Source organism: Oreochromis niloticus, linkage group LG11, assembly GCF_001858045.2.
Source record: "Oreochromis niloticus isolate F11D_XX linkage group LG11, O_niloticus_UMD_NMBU, whole genome shotgun sequence".
In the NCBI taxonomy this organism is placed as follows: Eukaryota; Metazoa; Chordata; class Actinopteri; order Cichliformes; family Cichlidae; genus Oreochromis; species Oreochromis niloticus.
This window is the reverse complement of record NC_031976.2, coordinates 11,894,932-11,908,763: the sequence shown is the minus strand read 5'-3', so window position 1 is coordinate 11,908,763 and position 13,832 is coordinate 11,894,932. Positions and strand designations below refer to the sequence as shown.

The window sequence follows — 13,832 nt, the reverse complement described above, 5'->3', positions numbered from 1 at the left end:
TTTTGTTGTGATTTGGCACTATATAAATAAAATTGAATTGAATTGAATTGAATTATAATGCATTGTTATTTTAGTGCAGAGAGAGCAAAAACATAAAAACTCCCTCTCAGACTGTTTGTGGCCAAAAATGGCCACCCCTTGTTTACATTTACAAAATGCTATAAATTTCATATATATTAAGAAAAATGTCCAGTTTTTTTTTTTACATGATTTTTTAGATTAGCATCAGGGCTGTTCATGAAAATCAAAATTTCATTAAAATTCTGAAATTTAACCCTTTAAATACCAGTTAGAGCACATAATCGTAACAACTCATAAATAGTTCTCTATTTATGAAAATCATAAAATCCCAGTTTTTTTTTCTAAATAATACATGCCATCTGATTTATTTGCTAACCATGATGAAGGTTAGATGCATAGCAATAATTAACAGCATCAATGACATTTATGCAACATTGTGTTTTTCTGCAGTGGCAGAAAAACAAAAAAACTCCCTCTCAGACTGTTCGTGGCCAAAAATGGCCACCCCTTGTTTACATTTACAAAATGCTATAAAATTCATATATATTAAAACATTTTTCTACTTAGACCAACTTCATTTTTTAAATGAAAACCAGTCCTAGTCATGAAAACCAAAATATAATTCAAAATTAGAAATTATACCCTTTGAATACCAGTCAAATTATATGTTGCTACTGTGTTTTTTGGGGGGAAATAGCAATAAAGTTCAAATTTTTTCAGCAGTTGAATGACGAAACCTTTTTTTTTTTTAAATCATTGCAGGTCAGTGCCAGTAACAAAAATAATTATTATTAATATTAATATTTTGTATTATTCCTGTGAGTAATGACTCCAATAAAAGAAACTCGCACTTTGTTAGTCATGCCAAAAACAGCCTTTTATTGCTTGTTTGTACAAAATACACCCTCTTTCTGTGTGTGTGTGTGTGTGTGTGTGTGTGTGTGTGTGTGTGTGTATGTGTGTGTGTGTGTGCGCGCGCACTCAGGGAAGGCAGGACACGCAAACCACAGCAGAGTGATCTTTGCAGACACTCTTTCCACAGCTGGAGCAAGTGGTTGCCGTTCTTCTTCTGTTTATACACAGTTCGCACCTTTTCCTCATTTTGTAGGGAGTGAGAACGTGTTGCTGTGGGTCATACTCTGATTCTGATTCTGACTGCTGTATCTCAGCAACAATAGCAGCGGCTGCTTTTGAGTGTGGGGCACAAGGCCGTCTTGCAATTTCTGGAGTCACCAGCATGTGGCCCAGCTCCTCCAGGAACACCCTTCGTTGGTGGGTCTTGGTGGACTCCCACTCAGGATGCACTGCTTTCCACAGGACAAAGGCATTGTATGCTGAGACGTCCAGAAGATTGTAGAACAGAGCCAGTGGCCAGCGACCGGTTCTCCTCCGACAACTGTAGGTGCCAACAACCTTGTCTACGTTATCCACTCCACCTTTACACCTATTGTAATCAAGGATTGCTGCTGGCTTCTTCTTTTCCCCATCACTGACTGCTGGTTCCCTATGCTTTGTGCTCAAAAGAAGCACATTCTTCCCTCGCTTGGGCATGTAGGAGACTGCCATGGTTGTTTTGGTGAAGGCAAAGAGAGATGAAAGAATCTTCCTCTGTCTCAGCTGAACAAGCTGGGGAGGGAGCTCTGGTTTGTTTCTCCTGATTGTGCCAACCAGAGCTAGTTTTCTTCTGAGCAGCTCCTCTGCCAAGCTGAATGATGTAAAGAAGTTGTCACAAGTGACAGTGTGTCCTTGGAGCCCCTCTGTCAGCTGTAGCACAACTCTCATTCCCTGATTAACTTCCTGGGAACTTCCAGGTGATTTTCCTGTGTAAATTTCCATCTTCCAAGCATAGGAGGTTGCCACATCACAGGTCACCCAGATTTTAATGCCATATTTTGTAGGCTTCTTGGGCATATACTGTCGAAATCCACACCGACCTTTGAATCCAACCAGCTGCTCATCGACACACACATCAACTCCTGGATTGAACAGCAGGTGGAGACGAGCAACCCACTTTTCCCACAGGACGCGAAATGCAGCAAGCTTATCGTTCCTGAAACGTCCCGGGAGGGTGAGCTTGTTCTCAAAGCGGATGTTAGCGCTGATCTGGGCGTAGCGGTAGAGGGGCATTGTAGCACGGAATATTGCCCGTCCGGTCTTGTCAGCCCACAAACCACGCGATGCTTCACGCCTTGAGCGGTAGACACCAGCGAGAATCAAAATCCCAATGTACGCTCTCATCTCCACATCATCCACATCCCTCCAATCCTCACACTTTCGCCTCCCATGCAGGTTTGTGTGGGTGCACAGCAGCTGAAGGATCTCTTCTGTCACAAACAGGTCAAATGCAGATCTCAGGGTGCTAATGCGGGCAACTGCATACAGGGTGGGCCCTGGAGTGATACCAGTGGGTACTGGATTGTAGCGCATGGTCTCCTCAGCAGTGGGAAACCACTCAATATTCCCAGAACGAGACATCCACTCAGCCACCGGCGCCCCGGCGTCTGCCGCTTCTCCTACCGTCTCTGCCATTAGCCGCTCTGCCTCGACTGCTGTCTCTGTATCATTCTCACTTGCTGAAGAAGAGGAATCGGGCACTGGATGGTAATCCTCATCACTGGTAGTGATGCTGTCATTCTCTGAGGAGACTGAAGAAGCAGCCTCTTCTTCAGATGCAGCGGATTCCTCGTCATCTTCGCTTTCTGAGTGCATCACATAGTCAAGTGCTTGAAGCAGTGAATATGACCATCTTGCCAGAGCAAAAATGATCTTGAAGCTGCTGGGCAGTGGCGTCGTTAGGCCTATTTTAGGGGTGCTGAAGCCTCCCTAAAATATTCTTAAGCCCCCCTAAATAATTTGGTGGGTTTTTTTTTTTTTTTTAAACTTATTCGATTTTTTTAACAGAACTTGCAGACAAATTCAATATAAAGATGCTGCAATATGAGTTTAAAAAATAATAATATAAATCTCTCGCTATTCACATAAATATGACGATAACTCGGCAGGTCCCTTTCACTTTACACTGTTAAGGTAGCGTCAGTGCTTCGTTATCCAATCCGTTCCAGTTGTTCACAGGGGACAGCCACATTACTGAAAATCCAGTCCTCGTTTTCACTGCTACTTTACACTCCGCTCGTCTACACCCGCGGACACACTAGAGTACATGCTGCAAACTGCAAGAAATCATGGATATACGCAAGAAAGTAAGTGTTCATCACTGGCTGGTAGTAACAATTAGTTAGCTCCAGCTAACAGCAGAGAGTCCCATGTAATTAATGAACCAGGTGCTCCCCATTTTGATAAATAAAAACCTGGCTAGCGCACTAAGTTAAATTGTTAGCATAATGTTAATTTCTGTCACTCGTTTTAGCTCTGAAAAATGGAGCTGAGCTCATTCAGGTATGGTTATCATCAGTGGAAATAATAATAATCACTCCATCCCCATTAACCTGTAGGAGTCAGGGCAGAGGAGCACAGAGAGGGAGAGGGGAGAGACCTCTACTGGAGAGGTGAGTCAAAGATTTCACAGGATGGAGTCATTTGTGATGCAGACAGTCTGATTAGAATTTTATGGAACTCAATATGGATATGAAATATGAAACATTTCAGTCATGGTACAACATATAACACCTGTTTAACTTGAGCTTTTATTTAGGAGAGTCAAGGTTAGAAAGTGGAGAGAGCAAAGATATATATATATAAGTCAAATTAGCCTGACTCACATATTTTTGAGGGTTCTATTTTAATATTACTTCAATTCAAGTAATTTAGTAATATTTTTCAGGGCTTTAAATTGCAACCATTTTAGTCACATGCGTGCTCAAAATGTAATGTTTGTAACTTCAAAATATTTGGGAGCAACAAATTACTGTGGCGCGTGAGCAGAAGTCATGATATTAGCAATTTACATTACAATTCAGTATGTTTTAATGTATCTTGTAGGGTGAGGCAGAAGGAGAGGCTGAGGGAGAAAAAGGTCAACAGGCAAGTTCAAGTCAGAAAGAGCAAGGAGAGACAGAGGAGCTGCAGCAAATGGATCAAGAGGCAGAGGAAGATCAAGTTATTACAGAGAGAGGAGAGCAAACAGGCCAAGAGAGGGAAAATGATGAAGCAGCTGCAGCAACTCATTCTACTACAGGGTTTGATTTAGGTGACAAAGACACAGGGCCCAGACAGGTGAAGCTGAGGAGCTATCCACATGATACTTTTGGTACACAGAAGCGAGCATTTAACCACAGCTGGTTTGAAAAGCACAACTGGTTAGAATATTCAGTCAACCAGAATGCAGCTTTCTGCTTCCCATGTAGAGTGTTTGGCAAAAACATCAAACATGATAGTTTGGTCAGTGATGAAGGTGAAGACAGCCCAAACGGAGCTTTTACGTGCATGGAGCTTTTAAAGGAGTTTGATCCTTTTCTTCAAAAACATAACCCCCCATCAAATACACAGTATTTCTTGCCAACATCCCAGAATGACACGATTGACTGTTGTGCCCAGGAAGTTACTAGTGTCATTGTATCTGAAATGACAAAGTCTAAAGTCTATGCCATCATGGCAGATAAGGCAAGGAATGAAAACGCAGAGCAGTTAGCTGTTTGTGTCAGGTACGTGTCAGAGGGGGCAGTGAAGGAGCGTTTCCTTGCACTAGCAGAGATAAAATCATTTGATGCCCAGTCCATTGCAAATGAGATTCAGCAGCAGATCCAAAACAATGGTCTTGCAGAACTTAAGTGTGTAGCACAAACATATGATGGTGCAGCCGTTATGAGTGGCTCCACTGGAGGTGTACAAGCACATTTTAGAAGGCTCCATCCTGAGGCTATCTATGTGCATTTTTATACTCATCAACTCAACCTGGTTTTGTGCAATACTTGCAAGGCTGTCCCAGAGGCTGTGGAGCTTTTCAGCTTGTTGGAGTGTGTGTATTCTTTCTTCAGCACCTCCCTAGTCAATCATCATAAGTTCATAAAGACTCAGGCAAAGCTTGGATTGACAAAAACTGAGCTTGTGCAACTTTCAAACACTCACTGGGCATGTCAGTTGCAATCAATCAGTGCAGTTCTTGAGACATTGCCAGCCATTTTGGAGTGCCTATCTGCAGTTGGATCCCCCATAGCTGTTGGTCCCAGAGCAAAGCTCTACAAGTTCTCAGCAGTCTATGCACTACTGATGTTTCAGTTGATTCTTTCTGTAACCGAAGGACTCCACAAATTCCTGCAGAAAGAGACTTTAGACCTGGCAGAAGCTTTTATCTGTAAACAAGCTGTGTGACACACTTAAGGGCAAACACTCAGATGCATTTGGCTGCGTCAAACAATGGGTCAGAAAATACTTCACAGACTTGCAGTCATGTCTATTGAAAAAGACACGCTTCAGCATCTGAGTCACAACATAGTGATTGACCGATTTGCCACTCTTAAAAACGGACGCTACTCTTTGATGCTTCCACCCACCAAGTAACTGGTGATTGCAGCCATAAAAATTATGTATTTTTTTATTTTCAGTTTTTTTCTTGTTATTGATGCAGCAAACACATTTCCTCTGTTTTCTTGCTGTACTGTATTGTAAAACAGACGGAAATAAAGCAATAGATCAATTGGTGGCCTAGGATGTTTAATCGGTCCAAAAAAGTAGTAAAGCAATTTCTCAGTCTTTTTCTGTTTGTGAAATTTTGTGCTCATTCACTACATTCGTTCATATCGTGTGCATCTCTTGGGGGCTAAGCCCCCCCTGTCCTTAAATCCTGCTGCTGGGTTTATTTATAGCTTTACAAATGACTGCACCTGTATAAACCCCAGGACAGAATTTGTTGTTGTTTATGCTACAGCTACAGCTTTGAACTTTGCAGAGTGTCCTGTGACTTCTTTCTCTGTTTTTTTTGTTGGGAGAGTAGATATTTTGGTGTGCATTTTTTTAATGAAAAGAACAAAGTTAGAGGTGCTTTCATTATGAACATCAAAGTTAAAATTCCCCAGGAAGCTCAAAGCTCAATAGCTTGCATCAAGAGACATTCAAATGAACTTGGACGTATGGCAACATAATTTATTTTTCTCTCTTGCAAATGCAAAGTTGTGCTGCAATTTCACACTGGCACTTTTTTTTTCATGCACAAACACAAACCTTTGTCTAACATCTTTAAGATCAAACCTGAATCAAAATTGTGTCATTCTTTTGGTCCATTGGAGTGCAGTAAGACATCAAACACCCCTATAGAAAACTCAGAATATTACATGAAATTGCTTGCTTGGCCAAAAATGGGTAAATGATGTAATTTGGTAAAAAACATTAAAAACTACAATTTTCATGTGTTGAGTTTAGAATGAAAGCATGATATAGTACTGTCAGTAACAAGGAATCAAAAAAGGTGGTTATAATGGGTTTCAATTGGCCACAAATGGCCACGATACAGCCAAGAGGAACAATTTAGTGTATAGTGAATATTATTGACATTATTAAGGAGCTGATGTTGAAAATTAAAAAATCTGAAAGAAATACACACCTTTGGGAAGTTTCATTTTATTTGCATTAACAGAACAAAAATGGTTGAAAGACGAAAAGCAAAGTGGCCACAAATGGTCAGGATACAACTCAGAGGGTTAAGAAAGGAAGCAGGGCCACAGATTATTTATACATACAGTCCATAGTTTTACGCTACAGGCCCCCGGAACCAATTGTTAGGTTCCTACAGGAAGTAGAGCATTGTCGGATGCATTTCGAGGTGGAGCAAAGCTTACTTGCGTTTGTCATTCAGCTAGGGAGCTACTGGATACCCGGTGTGTCACTTGTCAGGTACTTAAAACGCAGTAACGTTCTATTTTTCTCTTTTAAAAAAAGTCTTGATACGTCAAAACAAGGAAAGAAATGAGATTCGTAATCACAACATAGGAAAAGAAGGTGCCGGAGGGTTTGTTAGCTGGATGTCGCGGCGTGTCCGCACAGGGTGAACGGGGATGTAGCTTCGCAAGCTAATGCACTGGTTATTCATTTCCTTGAGGACCCTACACTACTCCTTAGCTCTGCGAATATTCATATAAAATACACAAGCTAAACGACTCACTCAGAGACGGCAGACTGTTTTTGAATTTTTAAAATTTTAAATTCCTGGGATCAGTGCATCAGTGAGGAGTTGATATTAAAATACTTTTACAGTAAAGAAGTAAACGCTGGCTCAGGTTTAAATGTTGCTGGATGAACCAAAAACTCAGTGACGTCAAATAAAGCAGATATTATTAAACTGTAACTGATAGTAATTCAAACCCGTCAGTGAGCTATTTCAAACTTTTTGTCTGCTGCGGGCGTGAGCAGCTTTTCCGTGTTTTAAATCACTATAGTATCATATATAATTAAAGAGATGTTTTCTCTTGTTTTCTAACACAATGAGTGGTTTAAACTAATGCAGTTGTTTCCCCAGTCCAAGACCCAGTCTTTTATCATTCTCTCTCTTTCTCTCTCTGCAGGAAGCTGCATTTTGTGACGAGACATCATGACACTTTTTCACTTTGGGAACTGTTTTGCTCTGGCCTATTTTCCGTACTTTATAACCTACAAGTGCAGTGGCCTGTAAGTGTCTGTGTGAATCAGTTTTCTGTGTGAATCAGTCAGTGATGCTTGACGGTATAAGATTTAAATGCAGTTACAAGTAACACACTCATCCATGGGTTCACGTAGACCCTTCTTTCATATTCTTCTTCTTTGTGGTAACATATGCTGCCAGACTGGGAAGTGCCTGCTAATAATCTTCTTAGTAATGTTCGAGCTTTTGGAGAGGGTCCACATAATCCTCTTAGACCTGCATAGTGTGCATAGTATATTCATTAAAGGCATAATGTAAACCCTTTCTCTCACCATTACTGCATGGATATATTAAAGCTCTGTTCATCTAATTCAGGCATGCCAAATTCATTTTAAATCATGTGCTATATTCAGCCCACTTTGATTTTAAGCAGGCTGGACCAGTGAAAGTACATGGTGAATGTGTAAAATTACAATTATTTACGATTAAATTTAATAAATAATATAAGTTTCATTAATTCACAGATGTTTTTTATTTTTAAAACTGTGGCCTCATTGATTGTTTGTTTTTTTTTAAAAAAAAACACATTTATAATAGATGGTGGAAAAACAGAAACCTTTGTCAATTAATTGTTTGTCTGTTAATTTCGGGGTGTCAAACATATGGTACGAGGGCCAGATGCAAGTCGACACAGTAAATGTAAATGGACTGGTTCTTATATAGCGTAAATGAACAAAAACTTTGTCTTTTAGAATTACAGGGTATTCTAGGCTATGAGCTACCATTACATTTTCTGTACAATTATACATTTATTCCTTAATTTAAGCAGTTAAAAAAAATATTAAGCTATTTCAGAGGTTAAATGTGTAGTTAAACTGACACAAAGGGAAGTTTCACTGGTCCAACCCACTTAAGATGAAAGTGAGCTGTATAGTACCATTCATACTATACAAGTTATTTTTGTATAGTATGAATGGTAAGCTGTTTTTTTTTTTAATTCATAAAAAGCTGAAAAGCTGTTAAATGTGTGAAAATACATCATAATAAGTTCATAATCTAAGCTGCTCAGTGGGCTCAATTGGAGTTTTTTGCTGGGGCTATTCTGGCCCCCGGGCCTTATGTTTGACAAATGTATACATGTGTTCTCTGTTTAGCTCGGAGTACAATGCCTTCTGGAGATGTGTCCAAGCTGGAGCAACGTACCTGTTTGTCCAACTTTGTAAGGTGAGACATTTTTTTGTGGTTATGAAAATCTGTGTCATATTTTTTGAGGCAGGAAAAAAAGCACAAACTTAACATAAGTAATGCTTCTTTATCTTTTTGGGTTTCAGATGCTGTTTCTAGCCACATTTTTTCCCACGTGGGAAGGAGGAGTAGGAGCGTATGACTTTGTAGGGGTGAGTGTCTAATCACAGTAACGACATCAAAAAGGAAGATTATTGTTCTTGTCATGTGTATATCATTAGAGAAAGGAAAGCATACAGAATACCAGCTTTAGCATTAGGCTGTAATGTTCTTGTTTGCATTTCAGGAATTCATGAAAGCCACAGTGGACCTTGCAGACCTTTTAGGCCTCCATCTCGTTATGTCTCGCAACGCTGGCAAAGGAGAGTACAAGATCATGGTGGCTGCCATGGGCTGGGCAACAGCAGAGCTCGTGATGTCGAGGTTAGCACTAACGTCTCATTTTATCAAAATGTGCTACACATCTACACAACAGGGGCTCATTATGCATGTACGATCACACGATCAAGCTCTTTAATGTACTGTCACAGTGAAGTCTGCAAAAGCTCAAACAAGCTCAGGAGACGTTTTCTGTAGCGTAAGCAGCATTACGTGAGGACCTAAAACTGTGTTGCTTAACCATGGCTGCGCCGTTCTTGTGAGAGGAACTGGTTTTAATCGAGCCAGTGATAACGTGAGGATTTAAGGGGAAGGAAAATAGCTCAGTCATTAAAATCCCTGACTCATTTCTTTTAGAAAGATGCCACTTAAATAAATGATATGAAATGCATTCACTGTCCACAGTATATGACACCATTAATGCTACGGTATAGTTTGTCTTTCTGCTGCCCTCTTTGTGTTTGTTTTAAAGTCAGACAACAGTAAAAAACATCCTACATAACATTTAAGTAATACTTAAAGTTGATAACTTTAAATACATTTAAGTAATATTTAAAGTAACCTGTTTTATATTGTTTTTTATAGTATTTAATTTTTTAAATTTACTTTGTGGCCACATGTCTGTGAAAGGCTCTTTATAAATAAATGTTACTTACCTTGAATATTAACAGAGTACATAAGAAAACATGTAAATGATAACTTCATTAACATGATGGACACACAGAAGTTGCAACAGTTAATGAATATCTTACTGCAGTATGCTTTTTGATTATTAGTTTCCTGTTACTTTTCCCTCAGTACAAAGTACAAGAAAAATATGCAAGAAAACTGTTCCCATTAAAGGCGGAACAAACATACCTGTTTCTTCTCTTTAAGCAAAAACATGCTGTCAGTTTAATTCAGTTTTATTTATATAGCACCAAATTGCTAGCTGCACTCCAAATGATAGGAATAGTAAATGATGGATGGAAATTACTGATAGAGTCGCATAGTGATAAACGCCAGCTTTAAAAACTCGAGCAAAGATGAAACAACAAATGTTTCTGTAATGGTCGATGCTAAAAAATTAACGGTAACTTTCAGTTTTAAGTTTCTCACAGACTTCTAAAATATTTACTTTTGTTTTCATGACAGGTGGCCTATTAAAGTTTATTAAGAACTGTATATATGAAAAATCATATTGCTAGTTAAGGACAATCAGCCTGGTTAATTTAATTCCCTGGTTTAAATCACATCACTGAGTGAAACATGGAAAACACGTTCCATAACTCACTATCCTGCTTTTCAGGTGTCTTCCACTGTGGGTCGGAGCCAGAGGGATTGAGTTTGATTGGAAATACATCCAGATGAGCTTTGACTCAAACATTAGTTTGGTGAGTGACTGCTGCTCTTCTCCCTTTTTAATATTTTCACACTGGTGACTCATCTTGTTTGTAGCGGTTTTACAGAAACATCACAGTAGAAACAATTTGTTCTTTGCATGTTCAGAGAAATTTGAACTTTAAACTACTTCATTCCTGCGTTCCTTTTCTCTGTTATAATTGGCATTATCGTCATTGTTGTAATATGAGTGTTTATTCTGGTACATTATTAAGGTACATTACATTGCTACGGCATCAGTGGTATGGATGTTTACACGATACGACCTTCCAAAGAGCTTCAGGCTGCCTGTGACTGTGCTGCTGGCTCTCTGTGTCTACAAGGCCTTCTTAATGGAGTAAGTCTTGGATGTTTCATCTTTCATGTTACCATTCTTATATTATATAGGCTTACACAATATAAGAATTGTTGTATTTTTACCACGTTAAAGTCATTTTTTACCTACAATAATATATTTAACATTTAAACAGCCCTGTGTGGGTATAGCAATATTACTGCATGTACAGTAATATGTTGCACATACATCCTGGACTAACATTGTTATGAAGATGTAGGAACAACACCAACAGGAAGATATCAGATCACGCTTACAACAATTCGAGTAACTTGAATAACTCGATTACAAAAAAATCCTTGATGCAAATTCTTTGCTTCAGTGCTTCATTTAATGCAACAGATCGTCTGGAGTACCTGGATGTCCATCATGTGCATGCACAGAGGTACCAACAGACTGTCTCTGTTGGTACCTCTGTGCATGCAGGTACTTCAAAGTCACATGTGCAACCTGGGTGATGCAGGGGAAGAGCACCCAGCAGTCGTCTACTTTTCATCGTTTCGCCTTTAAGCGCATACTGTGTATATTGTTACCATTAGCTAGCTTCAGTGCTTACCACCTGTGCCAGTAGCCTCGAACCTTCAGTTGGAGCTCATTTTTTATCTCCCAAAGGCTTCATCGATCACAACTCTCTGCACCAGACCGTTCACTGTTACTCAGAGTCATGACAAAATGACAGGAGACGCAGTTGGGTGCAGTGACTGTCCAGGTGTTTCACATTGCCTGCAGCAGTTATCCAGAATTCATAGAACTCTAGTTATATTTGTAACTCTGATTTTACATCAAAGCCAAACGTCCACCTTAGGTGAAAGTGCATTATTCCACCAATGATGCTCCAACAATATAAATCTAGGAGGTGTAGGATTCATGAAAGGCATCAGCACAAAGCCTATAATATTTATCAATTTTAAAAATTAGTACAAATAATGTTCATAAAGTCATAAAATAAAAAGTCTGTAGAAAATACCTGAAATAGCTTTTAGGAAAAAATATTTTTGACTCAATAAACTGCTGCTTTATTGTCTGAAATTAGCTTTTGGGATTGATCTGCTGTTGAGTTGATGGGATTCTTATAATAATGAGACATTTTTGAAAGAAAAAAGCCTGGAGTGGAGCTACACTCTCAAACTTATACATAGCTTCCTAAGTTTTCCACTTAAAAACAAAGCAAAACATATTTAGAAATATCTTTTCTTTTTCTTTTTTTTTAAATTGAAGACATAATTACTAATAGAAATATGGTTCCGGAATCAAAATGATCTGTTTCCATCATTTTTACTGGTTAAAATACGTGAAAAAAATGTTGCAGTACAACTGCAGGATTTGTGGACTTAAATTCACTTTAAATGAAGAGAAATTATTTGAAAATGTGGCACCAGAAGCCTTTGTGAAGCACAAGATGGCAGTACAACACTGGACAAGCATATGATCTAATATTTTTATATATAAAGGACATAATTTGCAGGTAATTGGAAGAATTGCTAAGTTGTATGTTGCGCAACATGTAAGTGTTAAATTCTCCAATGAATGACTTCACAGTTTGGCATCTTTAGAAACTCTTGCAAAGAATAGTTTCTTGTTCTGTTGGTGTGAGTGGAGTGAGTAGAAAATGGGGTCAGAGTTTGAATAAATATTTTGAATAAACTTGTTATCCCTCTGTGTGTTTGATGGATGGTCTCAGCAGTGTTGTTTTGCTCTTTTAATTTGAAACTTACACACATTTTCCCTGGTTTTGTCTTCAGGTTGTTCGTTCATGTCTTCCTGTTGGGCAGCTGGACAGTGTTGCTGGTGAAAGCCGTGCTGACTGGGGCCATCTCTCTGTGCTCGCTTTTCCTCTTTGTCACTCTGGTTCACTCCAACTAAATAAACCTCAGCCCCCCCCCGGGCTGAAGCCTTTGACGGTCTTTCTGGTCCTGATAGGACCGGGGTTGTCCTGAATCAGGAGCTGACACCACATCAGTCTTGATGTCACCATACAACATTCAAGATGGCTGAAAAACTACTGTTGATATCGTTGGGCATGTCTGCCTGGAACACTTACCAGTTCTCCCAGTTTATTGTGATGAACCCATTGTTAAAAACTGTGCTTTCAGGCAATCTGTTGAAGTTGCAGAGCTGCGGTGGTGACATCAGAAGGCTTCTGTAATACGATTGGCTTACCTAAGCTGTGTTGGTTTCATGGAAATGTGACTTTTATATCAAATGAATTGAGACTTAGTTAACAGCATATTTAGTTTTAAATGTTTTCCAGCATTAACGCTCAACATAAGAAGTTTAATATATAACAAACAAATGACATCAGTAGTTTGTTTGCCCACATATGTGTCTTTTTGTTTGTATAAAAGTAGTAAAAACATGCATTCTTGGACATTTTTTTCTAATTATTGAAAAGACTTAAGGTCTAAATAAAAAATCTGAAATGCCTGTTGTAAAATTAATGACAGGTTCTGTGATTTTGACATAAATAAATGTCTTTGTATTGTCTTCTTTCTCTCAACTGTCCTTTAACAATCAGCCTAATTTGTTTTTTTTTTAATAAAGCACTTGCAGCTATCTCAAGACAACAATCTAAGCATAAAGGTTTCTTTTGTATTCAGAGATTCACACTTTGGGCTTTGCATGCATTAACTGATCATCTCTGCTCAAAAATCACTTTAGATTCACTCTCATTTTCTGTTTTAAATCTTTTTAATTGAATTCGTTCATGACCAGCACGGTGGGTGCCGTGGTTGGCACTTTTGGGTTTTTAAAAAAATATTTTTATGAAGAGGAATATACATTATTCGTTTACAATTACAATACAACCTGTTCCCCGCACCCACGTTAAAAAAATAATAAAATTTTTAAAAAAGGGGGGGGGTGATAATATTAATCAGCTGATAAAACGTTCAGTGACTTGCAATAGTTGACAAAGGAGCCCCAGACACGATATATTCGGCCTTTGCTGCTAGGCCAATCTTTTGC

The 13,832-nt window shown here is 38.9% G+C and overlaps 2 protein-coding genes across 6 annotated transcripts; one reads left to right on the top strand and one right to left on the bottom strand.

The window, feature by feature from the left end:
- Positions 1 to 890: 890 nt before the first annotated feature.
- LOC106098111 (piggyBac transposable element-derived protein 3) lies at positions 891 to 2,770 on the bottom strand. Its single transcript, XM_019365066.2, has one exon. The coding sequence runs from the start codon at positions 2,728 to 2,730 to the stop codon at positions 1,003 to 1,005; it is 1,728 nt and encodes a 575-aa protein (XP_019220611.1). The 5' UTR covers positions 2,731 to 2,770; the 3' UTR covers positions 891 to 1,002.
- A 309-nt stretch (positions 2,771 to 3,079) lies between these two features.
- On the top strand, positions 3,080 to 13,435 carry tmem147 (transmembrane protein 147). 5 transcript variants are annotated; one of them, XM_025911700.1, is made up of 9 exons: positions 3,080 to 3,221; positions 3,474 to 3,527; positions 7,476 to 7,578; positions 8,686 to 8,755; positions 8,863 to 8,928; positions 9,063 to 9,199; positions 10,443 to 10,527; positions 10,750 to 10,871; positions 12,611 to 13,435. In XM_025911700.1, exons 3-9 carry the CDS (start codon positions 7,502 to 7,504, stop codon positions 12,729 to 12,731), a joined length of 678 nt encoding a protein of 225 aa, XP_025767485.1. In that variant the 5' UTR covers positions 3,080 to 3,221; positions 3,474 to 3,527; positions 7,476 to 7,501; the 3' UTR covers positions 12,732 to 13,435. The 5 variants fall into 5 exon arrangements, with proteins under 5 accessions (XP_025767485.1, XP_025767484.1, XP_025767483.1 ...); XM_025911701.1 differs by lacking the exon at positions 3,474 to 3,527 and having other exon boundaries at positions 3,087 to 3,221; XM_019365068.2 differs by lacking the exons at positions 3,080 to 3,221; positions 3,474 to 3,527 and adding an exon at positions 6,466 to 6,807.
- The last annotated feature ends 397 nt before the right edge of the window (positions 13,436 to 13,832 follow it).